This window comes from Phalaenopsis equestris, unplaced genomic scaffold, assembly GCF_001263595.1.
Source record: "Phalaenopsis equestris unplaced genomic scaffold, ASM126359v1 Scaffold000054, whole genome shotgun sequence".
NCBI classification, from domain to species: Eukaryota; Viridiplantae; Streptophyta; class Magnoliopsida; order Asparagales; family Orchidaceae; genus Phalaenopsis; species Phalaenopsis equestris.
In genome coordinates, this window is record NW_018164496.1 from 3,398,654 (window position 1) to 3,417,849 (window position 19,196).

The 19,196-nt window shown below is 34.2% G+C and overlaps 1 protein-coding gene across 1 annotated transcript in view; it reads right to left on the bottom strand.

Annotated features, from left to right (window-relative positions):
* Positions 1-16,665, bottom strand: part of LOC110019322 — a 53,793-nt gene extending 37,128 nt beyond the window's left edge. The window contains exons 1-3 of the mRNA XM_020716944.1: positions 16,066-16,665; positions 6,037-6,276; positions 781-873 (exon numbers count right to left, since the gene is read on the bottom strand). Of these exons, the coding sequence (XP_020572603.1) occupies positions 781-873; positions 6,037-6,276; positions 16,066-16,560 (828 nt within the window). The 5' untranslated portion in view covers positions 16,561-16,665. The remainder of the gene's footprint in view (positions 1-780; positions 874-6,036; positions 6,277-16,065) is intronic.
* Positions 16,666-19,196: the final 2,531 nt, after the last annotated feature.

The following is a 19,196-nucleotide window of genomic DNA, read 5'->3' on the forward strand; positions in this document are numbered from 1 at the left end:
TATATATATATATATATATATATATATATATATTATTTACATAACAATATTATTTACATCATTTTCTATGATGACTCAATTTTTGTTGTTGAGCCCTCCATCTTCAACTTCCACTTCCTCTCCACCATCTCTAGTTGGAAAATGAACTCACCCTTCCCTCTTTTGCTTGTTCAATTGCTTCTATCTTGCTCTACATCTCCCATTGTTGTTCGTACAAATAGTGAGGAAATAGAGTTGTGAAGAAAAAAAGATCGGGATTGATATATTATTAAAGTGTGGATAAATCTCAACATGGTCGCCAGGTGGAGAGGGTCGGGCAGAGTTGAAGAGATGCGAAAACATTTTTGGAAATACTAGATCACCAAAAACTTACTTTCATTATTTTAAAAACAAATCAAGTTGTTTTTAAAAAAATTAAAAATGAAACCAACTTAACAAAATTATTTTATTATATATATAATTTACTTATAAAAATAATTTGTTTTGAAAAATAAAAAAAAAACAGCTTAACAAACCTTTTTTCAATTTATTTTATAAAATTAAAATCAGAGAAACTATCCAAAACAGGCCCTAAGTCTACTATATTTTTCTTCATCAATAGTTAGTTCCCATTTTGCATACAAAGTACAATATGGAATCTAATGTGATTTTCAAAAATGCAAAGATAAAAGAACAAAATTAACTAAGAAAATGTAACGTTTGATTCAAACTAATAGATAAATAATAAAACGGAATATATAAGACAGAATGCTGGCAGAATACTCATAAAAAAATACTCACACATGCAAGTGGATTGAGACAGAGCATTGACATAAAGAGCCATCTTCTATGTTTTGACCACAATGCTGGGCATAAAGAGTGCAGTCCATTCTGCTAATTTCAAGATTGCACAATAAGGAAACTCACAAAAGACAATTTCATTATATGCATGGAAAAATTGAACTTAAGCGAGTTAATTTGCAAAGAAATTCAGTAAACAAAGGTGTAGTGTCAAAGAAAATTAACATCTTCATAGCCAAGGAACACCACAGCATAAAAACAGAGTTGTGCATAACACTTGAACCATATGTTTAATTATTTATTATAAAATTAGGTAGGGTAACGTATTTAGTGGCTAGCATTCAAAAGTATAAATTCATTATATAAATAAAAAGATGATATTTTTGTTAAGAAGCGAATAAAAAAGGAGTACCTGAATACAACAAGAACTTAAATAGCTATGCCTTCAATAAAATGAACTAATCACCAGATATGAGCCAATAGACAGGCCATATTATAAGTTCAAGAAGATAGACTCAGTAATCTAAATGATGGGAAGAACTCCATGGAATGTTCTCTTCCCTACAGATTATAGATTTTCATTCAACCCATTGCATCCAAAGAAATCAATACTTCTTAAAAAAAATCTCTGATTGATTGACCATCATTGCAAATGAGGAAAATTTTTAGAAAACATCAAGATAGTTGATCGTTGATCAAACATGTTTAAAATTTTCGCAATTGAATTGCCCTGAGAGTTTAACACAGCATTCACTTTTTCTTTTTAATTATACCAATGGAATACATTTGATGCATATACCCACTTCATAATTAAATAAATAAAACAAATTCTGAAATGAAAGAGTGCAGCCCTATCATGCTTTTGACCAACACACAAGCAAGACATCAATTTCTCTCTCGAAAGCTTGATAGGCTGACACTTTGATGAATCAAAATGCCATTTTATGAAATTGTGTTTCAAGTTATTTCCAATATTGCAGATCAAGATAACTAGTCCTCAACTTTGTCTCTGAGAATTTATGATCATAGTCTAATAGAATAAAAAAATGGCATTCCATTCAAGCTGATAGCAGAAAATATGCATATACCTACAGATCAAACTACTAATGTGAACCTCTCTATGTTTTTAGTGTATACTTGAAAATTATGAACACAAAGGATGTTCTTAGATACCTAATAAACAAAGGCATGATGTTCAATATGTTTGCTATCTAATTCTCTTCCAAAATTTCAACATTCGACCCAGAACAAGTCGCTCGGCCAATGCCAAATAAAAAGCTAACTTTATGTACTTAAATAGGAAAGATGACAGTAAGTACATTCAACTTATCAGTTGAATGGAAAAAACTATCTATAGTGATCGATGATAATTCGCAAGTTCTTAAAGAGAAAAAAAAAATAGTCATCTATAAGGTACAAAAGACAAAAAAAAAAAGCTTGCTAGGAGTATCTAAAAATGCATCCATAACAAGCATTTAGATTCTAGCATTGTCAGCCATTAACTTCTCTTCTCATGCCTTTAAAGTCTTAGAGACACCCATTTCCAACTACTGGATCATAGTTTCAAGAAATATAAATCATATGTCTGGCTCTTCTAATTAATTTCCTTCATAAACTACTTAGTACTAGCAACCAAATAAGAAAACCATGGTCGATGGATCCTTGGCTATGATATTCTTATAAAAAAAAACTTCTCACACAGTCACACTTCGAAATATCCTCTATATACCATGAGAATAAGCTAATCTACCATCCATTCAAAAGTTAATCAAAGATACCAGGTACAGTGTTGAGTTTTAACCTTCATATTGTATCTTTCAGAAATAAGGCAAGAAAAGGACATTAAGATTGTTAAAAGAATGGATGGTCTTTAATACCTCGAAGAATCAAGCGATAAATAAAACTTGATACAAGCTTCAATGCTATCTCTTATCTCAACAATCTTTAAATACAATAAGGAAAAAAAATAGCTTCGGCACCTCCGCCTTGGCCAACCATTCCTTATTGTCATCAAAAACATGTTCCCTTCATTATTTAACAAAAAAATAACAACATTGTCTCCTAGAAGACATCCAATAAAATTGAAATCCAAATTTTATGCAGCCCATTTGACCTATTAGTTGGGTTCCTTGTCTTCAACAATAAGGTTTTAAGTTTTGGGTTCAAAGCCTAGCACATAAATGTATGTGCGTGAGTTCCAAAAAAAAAATAAAATCAATGGCCGAGAATTTTATTGTGAAATGTGTGAATCAATAAAATACATACATACGAATTTTTTATCGAGTGACAAACTCTAAATTCTTTCTCTCACATTCATGGTAACATTTAGGGATTAATGCATTATACTACACCTAATATCTCAGGATTTGGGCGTTCGTGCCTTTAATCGATAATTACAACAATATAATATGGACCTTTTTACTAAAAGACAAAATTAATGATATCTTAACTATTCTCACTCCCACTTCCAAGAAACAAATGATACATAATTTCTCATTATACACTATAATAAAATGGAGTGACTAAATGAAAAAATGGGCACAGATTTTCTATGAAAAGCAATTTTAATAACCATCAAAAAATGGGCAGGGCACAGATTTGCTATGAAAAGCAATTTTAATAACCATCCGCATCATAAACTAATAACCTATATAAAAAGCCTTACATTTAGGAGTCCTACACAAGAACCAAATATTTTTTTCTCCATTTCAATGAAAACTCTTATTTTTATAAAATTTGAAAGTGTTGCATTTGTACATAGACATTCTCAAAATAGGGGGAAAATTAAATCTAAGCAATTAAATGTACTTTTATTGGCTATTGTCACGTATAGAAAGGGTACAAATGCTATCATCCCCCAACAAGAAAGGTAGATATTATGACCATTATTTTTAATAAGAAAATCACTACTTTGTTATTACTTATCCTAAAGAACAAATAGCATTCATAAATGAAGTGTTATTACTTATCCTAAAGAACAAATAGCATTCATATGAAGTTTTTTCTCCTAGTTGTCCTTCCTTACCCATGGTCTCAACTAACAACTCTACAAAACAAATGACTCATAACCAAACCTAATCTATACTAAAACCACTTCCTAGTCAAAAATTATAAGTTTAGGCAACAAAAAATGCATCTCAATCTAACAAAATCCAATCAACTGAGTTAATCCTCATCACTGAATCCGTTAAAGGAACCATAGAAAAATCACTTGCCCAGAAAATCCAATCAACTGAGTTAATCCTCATCACTGAATTCGTTAAAGGAACCATAGAAAAATCACTCCCAGAATAATCCAAATTGATTATGTGAAATCTTTGTATCATGTCTTAACCTATGTTCCATTACCTCTCCAATAATTTTCAAGTATGACACACTAACTTAATTCCTCTATAATTTGCATAGTCTTGTGTATCCCTTTATTCTTAAAAATGGGGACTAAAACTCCGCCACCGCTCCTCGGACATCTTTTTAGTTTTTTAAATAATATTAAACAATTTAGAAAGCCAAAAAACTACCAAATCTCTTAGATATTAAACACTTCAATTAGCATATCATCAGGTCTTGATTCTTCGCCCTTGATTTTCTTTAAAGCCTCCTCAACTTTTTTTTTTACTAATGTGACCGTAAAAATAAAAATTTTTATTATTATTAAAGATATAAAGATCACAAAGGTCGATCGTATTTTCAGAAACTTTATTGAAATGTTTATCAAAATATCACATTTTCAGAAACTTTATTGAAAAGTTTATCAAAATATCACACAAAATATCACATTTGCTTATGTTTAATATCTTCCTCTAAGAAAACAACTTTTTGATTTTCATCTTCAATACAAATTACTTGAATCAAATCTTCATTTTTTTTCTTCTCTCTTAATTTGGGTAGTTTATAAATATATATTTTCATCATTTTTAGTATCTAATATATTATAAAGATCACTAAAAACACATAAAGGGTGGTTAGTCAATTATTACATAATCCTAAGAAAATCAGACGTTAGACAAATATAGATTATGTGGATTCTATGATTTACAGGAGTTCAATTTCAAAATATTACACATTTTTCAAAAGCAAAATTTTGACTTGAAGATATAAAAAACAAAATCATATACATAAACCAGAATTTATTCTATGGCACTGGGAATTTGCAAATAGCTACGCCTAAGAGTTGTCATGGAAGATTTAAAAGTTAAGTGGAAAGATTCTAAGAGGCTCTAATCATATTGCAACATGACCATACAAAGTATATTGAAGTTGATAGACACGTCAAGACACTGGTCTAATATGTACTCTATTCGTATACACAAGTGAACTTGAAGCAATCTCACCTAAGAATTATCAAGGGCAATCTTTCAGAAATTATCAAGTAAAGTTTAAATGGATAGCACCCATTCATTCACTCAAGAGGTGTGAAATGTCTGCATAATTTATGCCAACTAGGACCCAATAGTCATTCATCTCTCATCTTTTGTGACTCCATTGATCTGTGGAATCCCCAATATCAACTCATTAATCCATTAATTATTATAATTATGCTCCAATGTTATCCAGCATACTATTAAAATTACTCAACAATTATTATTCCTAAATTTTGTATGTTAATTATTAAAAGGTTTCTTGGGAACTATGAAAGAAAGTGGGAACCGGAACAATCCCAAATATGTGATTTGCAAAATCAACACATTCGCTGCAGAAATGTCCAAACCAAAAAAGCCATTGCCAGACTTGTCAAAGAGTATTTAAGCTTCATGTTTCATAACTCACAAATAAGCAAGCGCCATTCCTGTCCTATCATAGGATAACAGCATTTGAAGGTAAAATGGGAGCAAGCATCGGCCAATCTTTAGCTTCTTATCCAAGAAAAGGATATGAAAGTAAACACAATTGAAGCTATGCCGATACCACCAAAAAGATAGATGTAAAAATGTTTCACTAGCCATTATACAAATTTTAACAGAAAGGAACCCATAGGACTACTGGAGAAATAAATTAGTATTAATTCAATTGATTGAAATAAAAAAATGAATTTTATAATTTGGGTAATTAATTCCAAATTTGATAGAAGCCAATTCGATAGTTTAACTAGAACAAAAATTGAAAGCACAAGAAATGATTACTCACTAGCTAGTTTAAAAGTTTTGAACTTGATATAGTATGAAAGAATGAGAAGAGGGGAAAAAGAAAGAGGAAAAACTTAGCAAGGTGAAGTGCAATTTCAAATGTCACTCCTACTGGATGGTAAGAGCAGATTACCTTCCGATCATATCCATACCAAAGTAAGTGCTGCTTTGATAAGTGCACTGGCAATAGAAGTGTTGTATGCCGTACAAATAACACTGGACCCAATTGAACCAGGAAAAGTGGAGAGTTCTCGCTCCCTGAAGTAGAACCACCATGTGATGCCTCTGCTCTCCACAGATCACCCCTTGCAACGAAAGAACTTTCAACATCATTTGTCCTGCTATCATAAGTTGATGTAATACTAATACTTCCCTGCAACCATTGTAAACAAATCATTTGCTGAAACTCTTAAACAAACACCATATAAGAAAAGAATGTATAAATTATAAAGATGAAAAAGAAACAAACAATTTCCTAAAGGCAAATTTGATTGCTAAATTCCTAAAAGCACGACACAATAAGAGTGAATCATGTTTTAAGAAAATAAGGGGAAAAACAAGTGACAGCGAGCACAATTTTGAGAAACTAAAAACAAAGAAAAAGTAAATTAAAAGTTTTCAAATAGAACTAAAGCCGACTAAACTAGAAAAACATAACGGCATAAGCACCTAGCAGCAGAATTCAAAATCAGATCAAGTTGTTCTAATGTTATACAATTTGTTTCTTCACTTTTAATCAATTTGCACATATTTTCAAAGAAATAGCATAAGGTGGCAATTCTTATGCATGAAACGCCATAGCTACTGTTCACTCACCATAAAGTTAAGTGTAGTTATATGAGGACCTTAATCAGAATATTCACATTTTTCATGCCTCTGTGACGTAGGAGCTTTCCGCCAACTATACTATAGCAGCTAAAGTACCACAGATGCAGTTACTGTAGCTCCTTCAGTAAACAGAGGATCATTCTTGCCTTTTTAACTTCCCCTCTTCTTTTCACTCCCTTCCTTAAAGAGTCACCTCCCTATTCATTGCCTCTTTTATCTACCACATTCCACTTCTATCCTATTTCAAATTCCTTCCCTTTTCACCCCACCCCCTCTTTAATTCTTGCCTAGTCTATCTCCAAATTTGTCCTATTTATAGATGTTCCTTTATGAAAACCAGACAATTTTTGGATGAGTGGAGAATTCTAAGTCCTGCCCTTGAGGCGATCTTCCCCCCAGGGGATGTTCCCGACGACGAGAAGGTGCTCCGGCAGTAAATCTTCTGAGGTGGTGACCGTCTTCAAGGTATGGGTGGTGCTCCAGCTGTAGCTCGATCCCGACGAGACATTTATCCATTCGCGGTCTCTTCCAGTCCAGTTTCCAACAGCCGCAAATCACTTGACCTTGCTGTCATCTTCATTCACTATTGTTGTTCGATGTTTCCTACTGTTATCCTTTGTTCCTAGTCACGCCAACACCCTCCCTGCTGCTTTTTGATGCCCCAGTAGTTGTCTTATTGTCGCTAGCCCCGCTGGCACCTTCCTCGGTGTTGTTTGGCACTTTCCGCAGTTGCCCCTGCACCCTCCAACAACCACAGCCCCTTCCCAACAGCTGCCCACCTCTTTCAGCAACCATTGCCATCTCCAAGCGGTCGTCCTTCCCTCCTGCCACCTCCCCTCAACCGCAACCCATCCCCCACAGTCGCCAGTTACAACCTTCTTTCAGCAACCACAACCATTTTCCATCAGCTGTCAACCCACCGTCTAGCAGCCTCCGTCCTCGTTATTACTCATGGATATCTTTTATTATTTATGATGTTTCTGTTTGTTTGTCGTTACTTTCTATTTTTTCAAGTGTCATGTTTGTAATATGTTTGAATTAAGAAATAATAATTTGTGTTTTCATTGTGGTTTGGGTTTCATCCGGTATCATTTGATATCAGAGCTATCCCAACTCTAGTATTATCCTAGGGTTCCCTAGCATCCACCCCCACCCAAGCCACACCTCCTACCAAAATGTTTCTACTCTAAAAGCTTCGATGGATGGAGTTGAAGCTCTCCAACCTCGGGATATTGATGTGAGATCTTACCACCCATGGTACTGTAGCAGCTACAGTACAACAAATGCAGTTACTGTAGCTGCTACAGCAACCACTGCCCCCATTTCCTATTTAATCCCTTTTCTTTCTTTCCATTTTCTTTCCTTCCTGATGATTTTCCATTATAATTTCTTTTCTTCTCTACTTCTTTTCTATTCCTCTCATTGCATTATATCTCTTTCATATCCTACTTTTTACCTATTTTATCTATTAATCCCCTCGTTCTATAGGTGTTGTTTTCTGACGTTTGGGAACAATTTTATGAGTGCGGATTTCTGCGTGTTATCTTAGAGGCGTTGCTCTTCTCCGGGGGTTGTACCCGACGACGAGAATGTGCTACGGTTGTAACTCGTCTGAGGTGGTGACCGTCTCCGAGGGTTCGGGTGGTGCTCCGGCTGTAACTTGACCCTGACAAGACATTTATCCTTTCACAGCCCACTCCAACCCCGCTTCCAACAACTCCTAAACATTTCCAGGCCTCCAACCCGCTACCCAGCCATCGTCCACCACTTCCAATTGTTGTTGGTCACCTCCCTGTTCCCCAAAGCCAGTTGTCCACTCCCTATTTTCCCCTGTCGTCGACCCTAAGTTTGTGTCTGATTGCTTCCACCAACCTCATCACAGCACTCCGCCAGTTGTTGTACCCTCATTCCAACCTCCTATTGCGCCCATCTCCTCCAACCAATCTCTCGACCTGCAGCCCAGCCACCCTACAGTGCATTTCGTGTTTGTATTGTTGTTATTTTCCTATTATCAAAAATCGGTGTTTGTAATCTTCTTGAATTTCAGCAATAAAATTAATGTTTTCTATTATAGCTTGGGCTTTTCGCCGATATCATTTGCCTAGGGTTCCCTAAATCCGCCCCTACCCAAACCATCCCCACCAAAATCTTTCTGCCCTAAAAGCTTCGACGAATGAGATCGAAGCTTCCCGAACCCCTGGAGATTGATGCTAGAGCTTTCCGCTCGCGGTACTATAGCAGCTACAGCACTGCAAGCGCGATTACTGTAGCTTCTATAATAAACTGAGGATCCTTCTTACCTTCTTAACTTCCCCCTCTCATTTTCACTCCATTCCATAAAGAGTATCCTCCCTATTTATTGCCTATTTTATCTATCACATTCCACTAATATCCTATTTCAAATTCCTTCATTTTTCATCCCACCCCCTCTTTAGTCTTGCCTAGTATACCTCCTAATCTTCCTATTATAGGTGTTGTTTTCTGAAAACCAGACAGTTTTTGGATGAGTGGAGAATTCTAAGTTTTGTATTTGAAGTGTTCTTCACCTCTGAGGGATGTACCCGACAACAAGAAGGTGCTCCGACTGTAACTTGTCCGATGTGGTGACCGTCTCCAAGGGTTCAGGTGGTGCTCCGGCTTTAGCTCAACCCCGACGAAACATTTATCCTTCTGCAGCCCCCTCGATCCCGCTTCCAGCAACTACCAACCATTTCCATGCCTCTGACTTGCTGCCCAGCCGCCATCCACAACTTCCAATTGTTGTCGCCCACCTCCCTGCTCCACAAAACCTATTGTCTGTTCCTTGTTTTCCCCTGCAGCCACCCATAAGTCTGTGTCCAGTTGCTGCCATCACCCTCATCACAACACTCCATCGGCTACTGTTGCCTCATTCCAGCCTCCTGTTGCGCCTGTCCCGTCCAACCAATCCCACGGCCTGCTACCCAGCCATCGTCCACCACCCTCACCACCACCCTAGGGTGTCTTCCGTGTTTGTATTGTTCTTATTCTCCTATTATCAAGAGCGATATTTGTAATCTTTTTTAATTTCAGCAATAAAATCATTGTTTTCTATTATGGTTTGAACTTTTCTCCAGTATCACTCAATATTAGCAAGAATGGAAAATGAGCATTCATATAAATTACTCAAAATAGTTAGGATATACTAATGATGATGATGATGATGATGCTTTAATGTGTATAGTTTACAACATTATATGAAAACTACAACATTGTTTTATTAGAGAAAAGCATTCATTAGTTTTAAGGATTTTAGTAGCATAAAGTTGCGGCTTTACCCTGGCATAACAAAATCTCAGTTCAATTATTGTACGGTTGAACCATAGCAGGGCATATGCAGCAACTTGTTGAAGATAAGATAAGATTATAATAGTATGATATAAGCCAACTCCAAAGAGCTCTGCACCATAGAATTTTGGCTCTAGTCTAATAGAAAGGAGCAATGTCTACTCAATTGATGCCAGAGACCTTGAACAAAATTTTCAAAGAGAAACAATGTCAATTGCAGAAATTTGCTCCAAGTTTACAAACCAGGATTGTTAATTATGTCTGCTATGCTTCAACCCCTATACAGAATTTGACTAATGTTGAAGTAACAATCAGCATTTTGAATAAATAAGCTTAGCCAACTCAAGATAAGACTCCTTAGATGAGGTCAATGAAAACTTTGGCCTTCTAATGTCAATGTTAAAATTGTCAAAAATGACCAAGAAGTGCATAATAGCAACCATGTGCCTTAGCACACTTCTCGAAATTGCCAATGTATGCCTTGACATTAAAAAAGAAGGAATCGATAGTTGTAATGTCTAACACTTTATGGAAAAGCAGCTAAAATGGCATGTTCTTCAAAGCAGTTCGATTCAAGGTACAGAAGCATGTTTCTATCTCAATGCATTAAACATAATTTACATTTAAATAGGTCAACCATGATAACCAAGGGACAACGGACCTATTTTAAATTTTGTACACATTTCATATTTTTCTCAAAGATTTTCAAACTATTAAATGCCATTTGAATATTATATATAACTCTTAAAGTTTTTTTAAAGTTTTTTTAAATATATTAAAAATAATATTTTTACAAATTTTGCCCATTTAATAATTATTTAGATTTTCATTTTTTTTAATGGTGGGGAGGTTTTGTTTCAAAAAATTAAGGAAGCTATGAGTCAAATGCAGAGTTAATTCTAAAGCCAAGGTTTAAAGGAGAATTGAGGAGATTGCTAGCAAGTGCAATGTTTCTTTAGAAGATATGCAAGGATCTTTATGTGAACGAAGCATTAAACAAGGTTTAAAAAACCATACCAAATGAGGAAGTCAACCTTCTGGTTAACCATACAAATCATTTTAAAAACAAACCAATAAAAACCATTATGAATTACCAGTTCGATCGGCCAACTGATTCCGATTATCTAGAACCCATAAGTCCACATATAACAATTTTAATAATATTTAATTCTCAATTCAATTGTTAAACTTTTCTTCTAGACATTAAATCTATAAGTAAAATTAAATTAAACATAAAATCCTAGATTTAAAACCTCAAGCCTAATTAAAATGACCTCATTCGAGCTAATTCATAGCAAGTCAAAAATCATTTTTCTCATAAACACAGTGCAATATTGACTCTCTTCAAACGTTGTGGGGCAAAAAAAGCTTTGGGTATGCTGAAATTTGAGTTGGGCTGCCGGAATAAGGACTTGGGACATCAGAGTTAGGCGTTAAAAATGATAAATGTGTTGCAATATGTAAGAATATATGGTAATAACATTTTAAGTTTTTTATTCTTTTGCATTATAAAATTTATATCTTTATAACAAATCATATTCTTATTATAAACTATATTTATTTATTTTTTTTATTTATATTATAAATTTGAAAATTTAAAACACAATTAAGATTCATACATCAAGATTTAAAATACACATATAATCATATCTTAACAAGTTTTATATCTAGCTTTAAATATATATTTATAGAATATACTTGTGTATAAATTTTATTTATTTTTGTCACATATTTACAATATTGCATCATTTAAATCATATTAAAATACTTTTAATATTAATTATATAATCATATTCAACCCTGGTTAAACTATTGATCCTTAAACATTCATTCTTCTGGTTTAATGACCGGTCCGATTTTCATAACCTTGGCATTAACAACTACAATCGTAAAATGCAATGACAATTACAAGCGCATAAGGTAGTAAATAAAGTTTCGCCACTCATGTAACCCTTCTTAAGTGTGATGAACATTGATTTGGAAATATTCTTCTGTACCCCTTATTTTTTTTCATGTAGCTTGATCTATAATCCCATATAGATTCATGTGTGCCCATATACATTAATCTGCCAAGCACATATAAAGACATGCATATAAGATTTTATTGCACTTGGCACCTGTTGGACAAAGGCTCCCTTGTTTATCTCAAATACTCCTAAATATGGTTGAACAAGAAAAAATTCTCACGCTTCCATCTCCTTTAGTGTATTATTTAGCTTGTTAGTTGTTTTGCACTTCTTAGGAATCTCAAATGCTTCATTGACACCTTTTTAGTAGTGGTATTATTCATTGTTCAATTTATTGGAATGATCCCTACTATTTTACTTTTAGATCATCGATTGTAGGTAAATCTTTTCATCATCAAGCAAAGAAGATTCAAATATTGTAAAAATTTTGCTATTTATTCTAAAATAATTACTAACATAAGACGGAAATTCTAAACTAAAAGCATTGTCATCATTTTATTGTTGAATCCTAATGGAACAAACTCTATTGACTGAGTTTTTGCCCCCTCCTTTGACTCGCTCCTTCCATAAATAAAGCCACACTAAATCTCATTCTTGAAAGGTATTGGAATATTGTGCTTTTCACGATTAACCTTATTTCTTGAAATTTCTTTAAACATCATTCTAGCTCATGGTGGACATGTCTAATGGCTTGTAGGTAAAATTGTGCCTTCTTCATCTCAAGCTTGTTTTTGCTTCCTATTCAGCCATATCAACAGTATATTCAATGTCAAACAAACTCTAGGACAAAACTATGACAATTCTCAGTGGTAACTTCATCATTGACACACGAACGACTTTATTGTTAAACATAGAGATTTCTCCATCCACCAATTCTTAGGATTCTTGATGTTATATCCTCACAAACGTACATGATGGTTTTGTTGAAAAACTCAATTAGACACTCAATTTTGAGTTGTAAGGCAGCTAGGATCTTAGCATCCATTATGCTCCATAGAAATCTTAACAACCGGCCAAGGAAACTTATAATCTCTAGGTCACCTTTAGCGATTCCACGTGTTAAAAAAACAACTTGTCAATATTCATTTTTTAGCATCAACTTTGCTCTAAGGTGCCCTATCATTCTTGATGTATTAACCTCCAATATATAAATGATTCGCTCTCGACTCCTTGAAAGATAGCAATCAAATGGGCATAGTAGAGTAATCCATATAGTATGCAAAAGAATGCTAAGTGTTTCGAAATCCTCTTTAAAATCAAGCTCAATTGAGTATGCTCATTATAATCTTCGTGATGAAAGAGCATGATCTCATTCAGCTACCCCATAAAAGTGATTGTGCATTGCGTTGTTCAAATAGCATCACCTTCCATTTAAATATCCCTTAGAAAGTCAATTCTTGTAATGCAAACTTTTAATTGTCCACTTATACTCAAATTTGGTCACCCCAACATACGATCCAACTAAGAGAAGTACATGACTTTAAGATGTCTTTTTTATAATGATTTTGTTTAATATTCTATAATCGATGCACATCCTTCTTTGCTACTAGAAACGTTCACAATGCATAGTGGGTATCTTGTCTTGCCCGCATGTTCCTCCGCCTATTTCTTTATCTCATTGATTTTCAAAATTAAATGCCAATACATAAACTCCATTTAGTGATTCTGAGTTAGAAAAAAATTCAACTTTAAATTTTCAAATTTAACATCTTTGTGGATATCTTTTAAGGTTCAACAAAATCACCTTTGTTCCAAAGTGACATTTTATGCTTGATCAACAAGCCTCTAAAATGGTGAGTCAATCAACCACTGGAGATATGGACAGTTCAATGATAATAATAGAGTAGATCATCTTTAATGAAAAAAAACTACCAGCTTGCTATCAGGTGTTTCAATTTCCTCCTTAAAATTGAGATTAATATAACATAGCTTATTATTATCTTCATAATTTACGAGCATGATCTTGCTTTTGTCCTAATAAAAATTATTTTCATTAGATAATTCAAAAAGTATCTCATCCTTCCACTTAAATACACCTTAGTGAATTTTAAAGCAATCTTTCAAATGTCCTTCTCTTGTACTCAAATTTGGTGATTGGGCTCTTAATAGTGATTTTCTATAACTCTCTATAAAGGATAGACTTCATCCATCTACCAATATTCTCCGGCACTAAAACCATTTTCAATCCACACTAGGTAGCTTGTCTTCTAAATAGCTACTGGTCCCACAAGTCCTTTGCCTGCTACCTTATCTTTATCAATTTAAAAAATTAAATGTTGGTACAGATCTTGATTTGGTAGTTGAGTTCCTTCCACCGATGGAAGCTCGTGCTCCATAACTCTTCAAGAAATTCCTACAAATTTGTTAATTTGTAGACTTTTAAAAAGTTAAGCACGGTGGAGATAAAATAAAATGTTAGTTCTAATTCCTTCATTTATGGCAGTACAAAATCAAGACAGGGATTTATAGGTATTTTGGTTCTTTCAATAAGTACATGATCAACTGAGGATTGGGATTCAACCTAAAGAGTAGGGTTTTGGATGTGGAAATGCTCCAGATCCTAGCATAAACACCCAAACCGCAGCAATCAAATTTACCTAGCTTCCTAAATCAAAGAATGCTTATTTCTTTTCCTTGCATAGTTCATAGTTTCTAATCCAGAATAAAGTTTCTAGCAAAGTCGATTGCTCCCCTTATCCTACAGTGAGTGTTACGAGGTTGATTTCCAATTTGCCATTACTTATTTTTGCCTACTTTAGCACATTTTTACTTTCCCTTACATTGTTTTCAGCTAAATGTTCCTATTTTGCAATAAACACCTAGACTCATTATTTCCTTCCCTCAAATGGCTTTGAAACTGACATCTGCAACTAAATAAGATGAGTAAAGGTAAACTACCTCCTCCATTCTTGTGGTTTACACTTCTTAAGTGGTCTCCTCTCCTCCTTACCGTTATACATAGTTTGATGGGTAGCCTTATGTAGCTTCATGTGTGCTCACACTGGCTTTTCATGATTGCATGTAGCCATACATGTCAGGTTTTGTTGCATATGAAGCCTCCTAGACTAGTGTAGAAAAAGGACACAATTATTTATGGAAGTTCATGCTATTAAGCATCAATTGGTGATTTGCCAACATATAATTGCCCCAGAATAAGGGTAAATTTTAAATCATTCAGTCTAAAAACAATAGTGGGATTAAGGAGTCAATGGAGAAAAAGGATTCATGTAGCCGACCCCACATAGTGGGATTAAGGCTTTGTTGTTGTTGTTGTTGTTGTAGTCTAAAAACAATAATTTGCCTCCTTAGAAAAAGACGTCCTCAAGAAGATAAAGAAAGAGAATGCATACAATGCACTATATGGGTTAATGGTGAACCCTCCCCATTTGAATCCTTTGTGGAAATTTTAGCAGCTCAAAATAAATGAAATAAAAGAAAAGTATAAAAAAAACACAGAAAGAAAAATTGAGATCGCAATGACGAGGGGTTGAGAAGTTCCAAATCAACATTCACTGTCAGCAATACAGAAGATAAAAAGCTCAATTAGTGCTACCACAAGTCTTATTTTTACACGAAGATGTGAGCAACATCTAAGGATAAAAAGCTTATTCCATGTCAAAAAAACCGGAGATCACCAGCCAATGCGAGGATTTTTTTTTAGTTGGAAAGACCCTCCGACTCAAGCCAGGGATTCCTCTCAAGGATAAAATCCTAGGGTTGTCTCATATATCTTTCCGTTTGCTGGTGTGCAGCACTCAGCTTGAAGCGAATAAAGGTTCGACCTCGTAAATACCAATAATAAGACCGCCTTCCAGAATCAATCAACCCTAAATTAGGCATACTTGGGCGGAGAGAACAAAAATCAGACCATCAATTCTCGTTTCTTGTAAGAATTCAGCTATATTTCTATTCCTAGATTTGATATCAACATATCCTCCCTGATTCCAACCACTGTTTTGTGCTAATAATAAAACCTTCACCTAAATAAATATCCATTCATTTTCATATCATTAAAAAAATAGAAGCTACAGATAAAAACGAGATTAACAGTAAACTCCAACCTGCGATCTCCCAAAATGCCCCGAACTCCTCAAATCAAATCCCTCTTCATCGGGCCACAGCTGCAACCCTCCTGCTGGCAAAGTATCCGGCAACCTGCAATCACCAAGCTGCTCCGCCACCAACGCAATACCCTCGCCGTCCCCGCGCCTCACCAACACAGCTTCCTTCATTGAACTAGATGCCAGATCATTTCCAGCCGAGCCGCCGTCGTCCGGCCGGAAAGGTACCGGCAACCACCGGAAGAACTGGTGCATAACGCCATTGAGACCAGCACCAAGCTCCGCGCCAACACGACTGAGGCGAATTCCAATGTCAAGAATCGCTTCGGCATCGAAAGGGTTGGCATTCTTCGAAGGAGGAGAAGGCCATGTGAAGGAGGCGTGGCTCATCGGTGACTGGATGAGGCCAGAGAAACCTTGGGCGAGCCGATCTGCAAGGTCTTGGCCATGGCGCTGCATCTCCTCCCACGGCTCGAAGGTCCTCTCCATCGACATCTGTGTGAATTAGGGTTACAGGTGTTGGGGCTAAGAGTGAAGGCTGAGGATGGAGGGAGCTTATCGATAACTTACCGGTCAATCATGGAAGATCGAATTTCGGAGATCGCCCGTACACAAATTAATTAAAATCAAATGTTATCTTGAAATATTTATGCGATCAATATTGCTAGGGCTGTCAAGCAAAGCTCACTATTTGGTTCCTCAATGAATTCGCGTTCAATTCGTTCCACGTTTGATAAGTAAGCGAGACGAACGTGAACAATTTTTTTTTCTTCAGTTAGTTAAACGAATCAAACACGAACAGTGATGCGATCGTTCGTGTTCGAATCGTTATTGTTCGAAATATAAAATAATTATATAAAAAAATTATGATATTTTAAAAAATTAAATTTTATAACTTATAATATATAATAAATTAATAATAAAATATATTAATATATTATATCAGTAATATACTAATATAGATATTATATATTTATATAATATAAGTTATATAATTAATATAATCTATCATTTATATATATTAATACTAAAGATGTAAAATTGGCTCATCGTTCGCGAACAGCTCGTGTTCAGCTCGTTCGTTAAAAAACGAACACAAATAGTGATTTCACGAACAATTTCGAACACGACCATATTTCAAACAAATTAAATTTTAAATGAACCGAACACGAGCACAGACTATGTTCGTTCTTGTTTGATTCGTTTACACCCTAAATATTCGTACGAGATAATTCAAAATAAATTTCATCTAATCCGCTTGTCATTGTATTTTTAAAACGTATATATCTAAATTTTATTTTTATATTTATATCATGCAAATCTTTCATAAATCATATACATCTAAATATCACAATTTTATCTTCTCAAAAATAAATTACATTTTTTCATACTCAGATAATGTGATATATATGTAAAAATTTAAGTTTAGGTGTTGATCAGTGAAGACATTCACTGATGTGCACGTAATTCATTATATAATTAAATATTTTTTTATTAAAATAAAAATTTAAGATTATTAAAAATAAGTGCTAATATTAATTAGAAGGAAAGTTAAAAATCACAAACCAAAAAATAAAAATAATATTTTTTTCAATTGTTTGATCATTTAAAATAAATTAATTAGCAATTTTACCGGTTGATATGTGTCGTAATGTCCATAGCAATAGAGTAATGAATTATTATCTTAGAGTTGCACGTAAACCCAGTACACGCACGGATAAAAGTAGATAATCAGGAGAGACAACATAATTTTTTACGTGAATACCCGGAAAGAAAAAAGGCCATGAGAACTTATAAAGTCGAAACGTTTCACTGTGAGTTGATTATTTCAAGTACAACCCCTTGTCTAACTGAAAAGAAAAGAGTACACATATTCTCTAGTTACAATGTCGATGCGCAAAAACTCGTTTCCACATGTTTGGAGTGATCGCAGTGGGGATTGATAGTTGGAACAAGAGCCTCATCTTCGGAGTCGGCACGACGTTCGAAATGACACATTGTTTGATAGGTTGCTTCATGATTTCAGGATGTCAATTATCGATTCCTACGATGCTTCATCGCGAGAAGCAGACGACGATTGATGGTAGTCGGCAGTTGCTGGAGCTGGAGGCATTCGCCAAATCTATAATGCATGAAACTAGAATTCAGCTCCCACTTCTTCAGACTCTGATCTTGCTCTTGCTCAGGGTCTAGTCCTCTCCTTTAGAGGGAGATAGAGTTCTATATATAAAGTCTAGATTAAAAAAAAAAAGAATATGAACAACTATGATCGGACGCCTCAAAAAGATCCCCTTGATTAGACTATGTTTATTGAATATTTGAATGTCTTAAAAATGTCAGAATTGAACGATCTTGAGCTTTTTAGATTCATCTTTTTGAGATGTTCGATTTGTTTATATACTTGATAGATTTGAAATATATTTGACCCTCCAATTATGAAATATATTGTAATAACTTTCTAAAATTATTCTCCATTTTGCAAAATCATAAAATTGGTGTATCTTCAAATTTAAAATTTTGTATAAATTAAACAGATGTATGATAGTTATTAAATAATGCTTGATAATGATAAAATTTAGCCGTATATTTATATGAAGTGATTTAATTTATTAAACTATTTTTATATTTTTCTTATGTACTTTCTTATGGTTAAATAATTTACATGGTGCTAAATTCATTAAAATGATTTATTTCAAACAAATTATCAAAATTTCAGATTACTAAAAAGGAATATTAATATGTTGATTATTTAATATGTTAAAATAGATATACATTTATATATTTCCATTATATTTTAAGTTTATTATAGTTAATTAAATCACTCCTGTTAAATTTCCAAATATTAAATATGTTCCATTATTAACTTTCTAGCAAAAATAATTTTGATTTTAATATAGCTACTGCAATCAATGGCTGCCTCCGAATTCAAACAAAATGAAGTATATACATAAAAGCATTTATATATATATATATATATGTTAAGAGGTTGACGTCGATCAACCCCTGAGTCTGACCGAGGAGTAGAGCACCCTTCCAGACAGGTGTGCAATTCGATCCTACGCAGGGATCGAACCACAAACCCGAGGGACTTACACTAAATGCCGCAACCAATGAGTTATATATATATATAT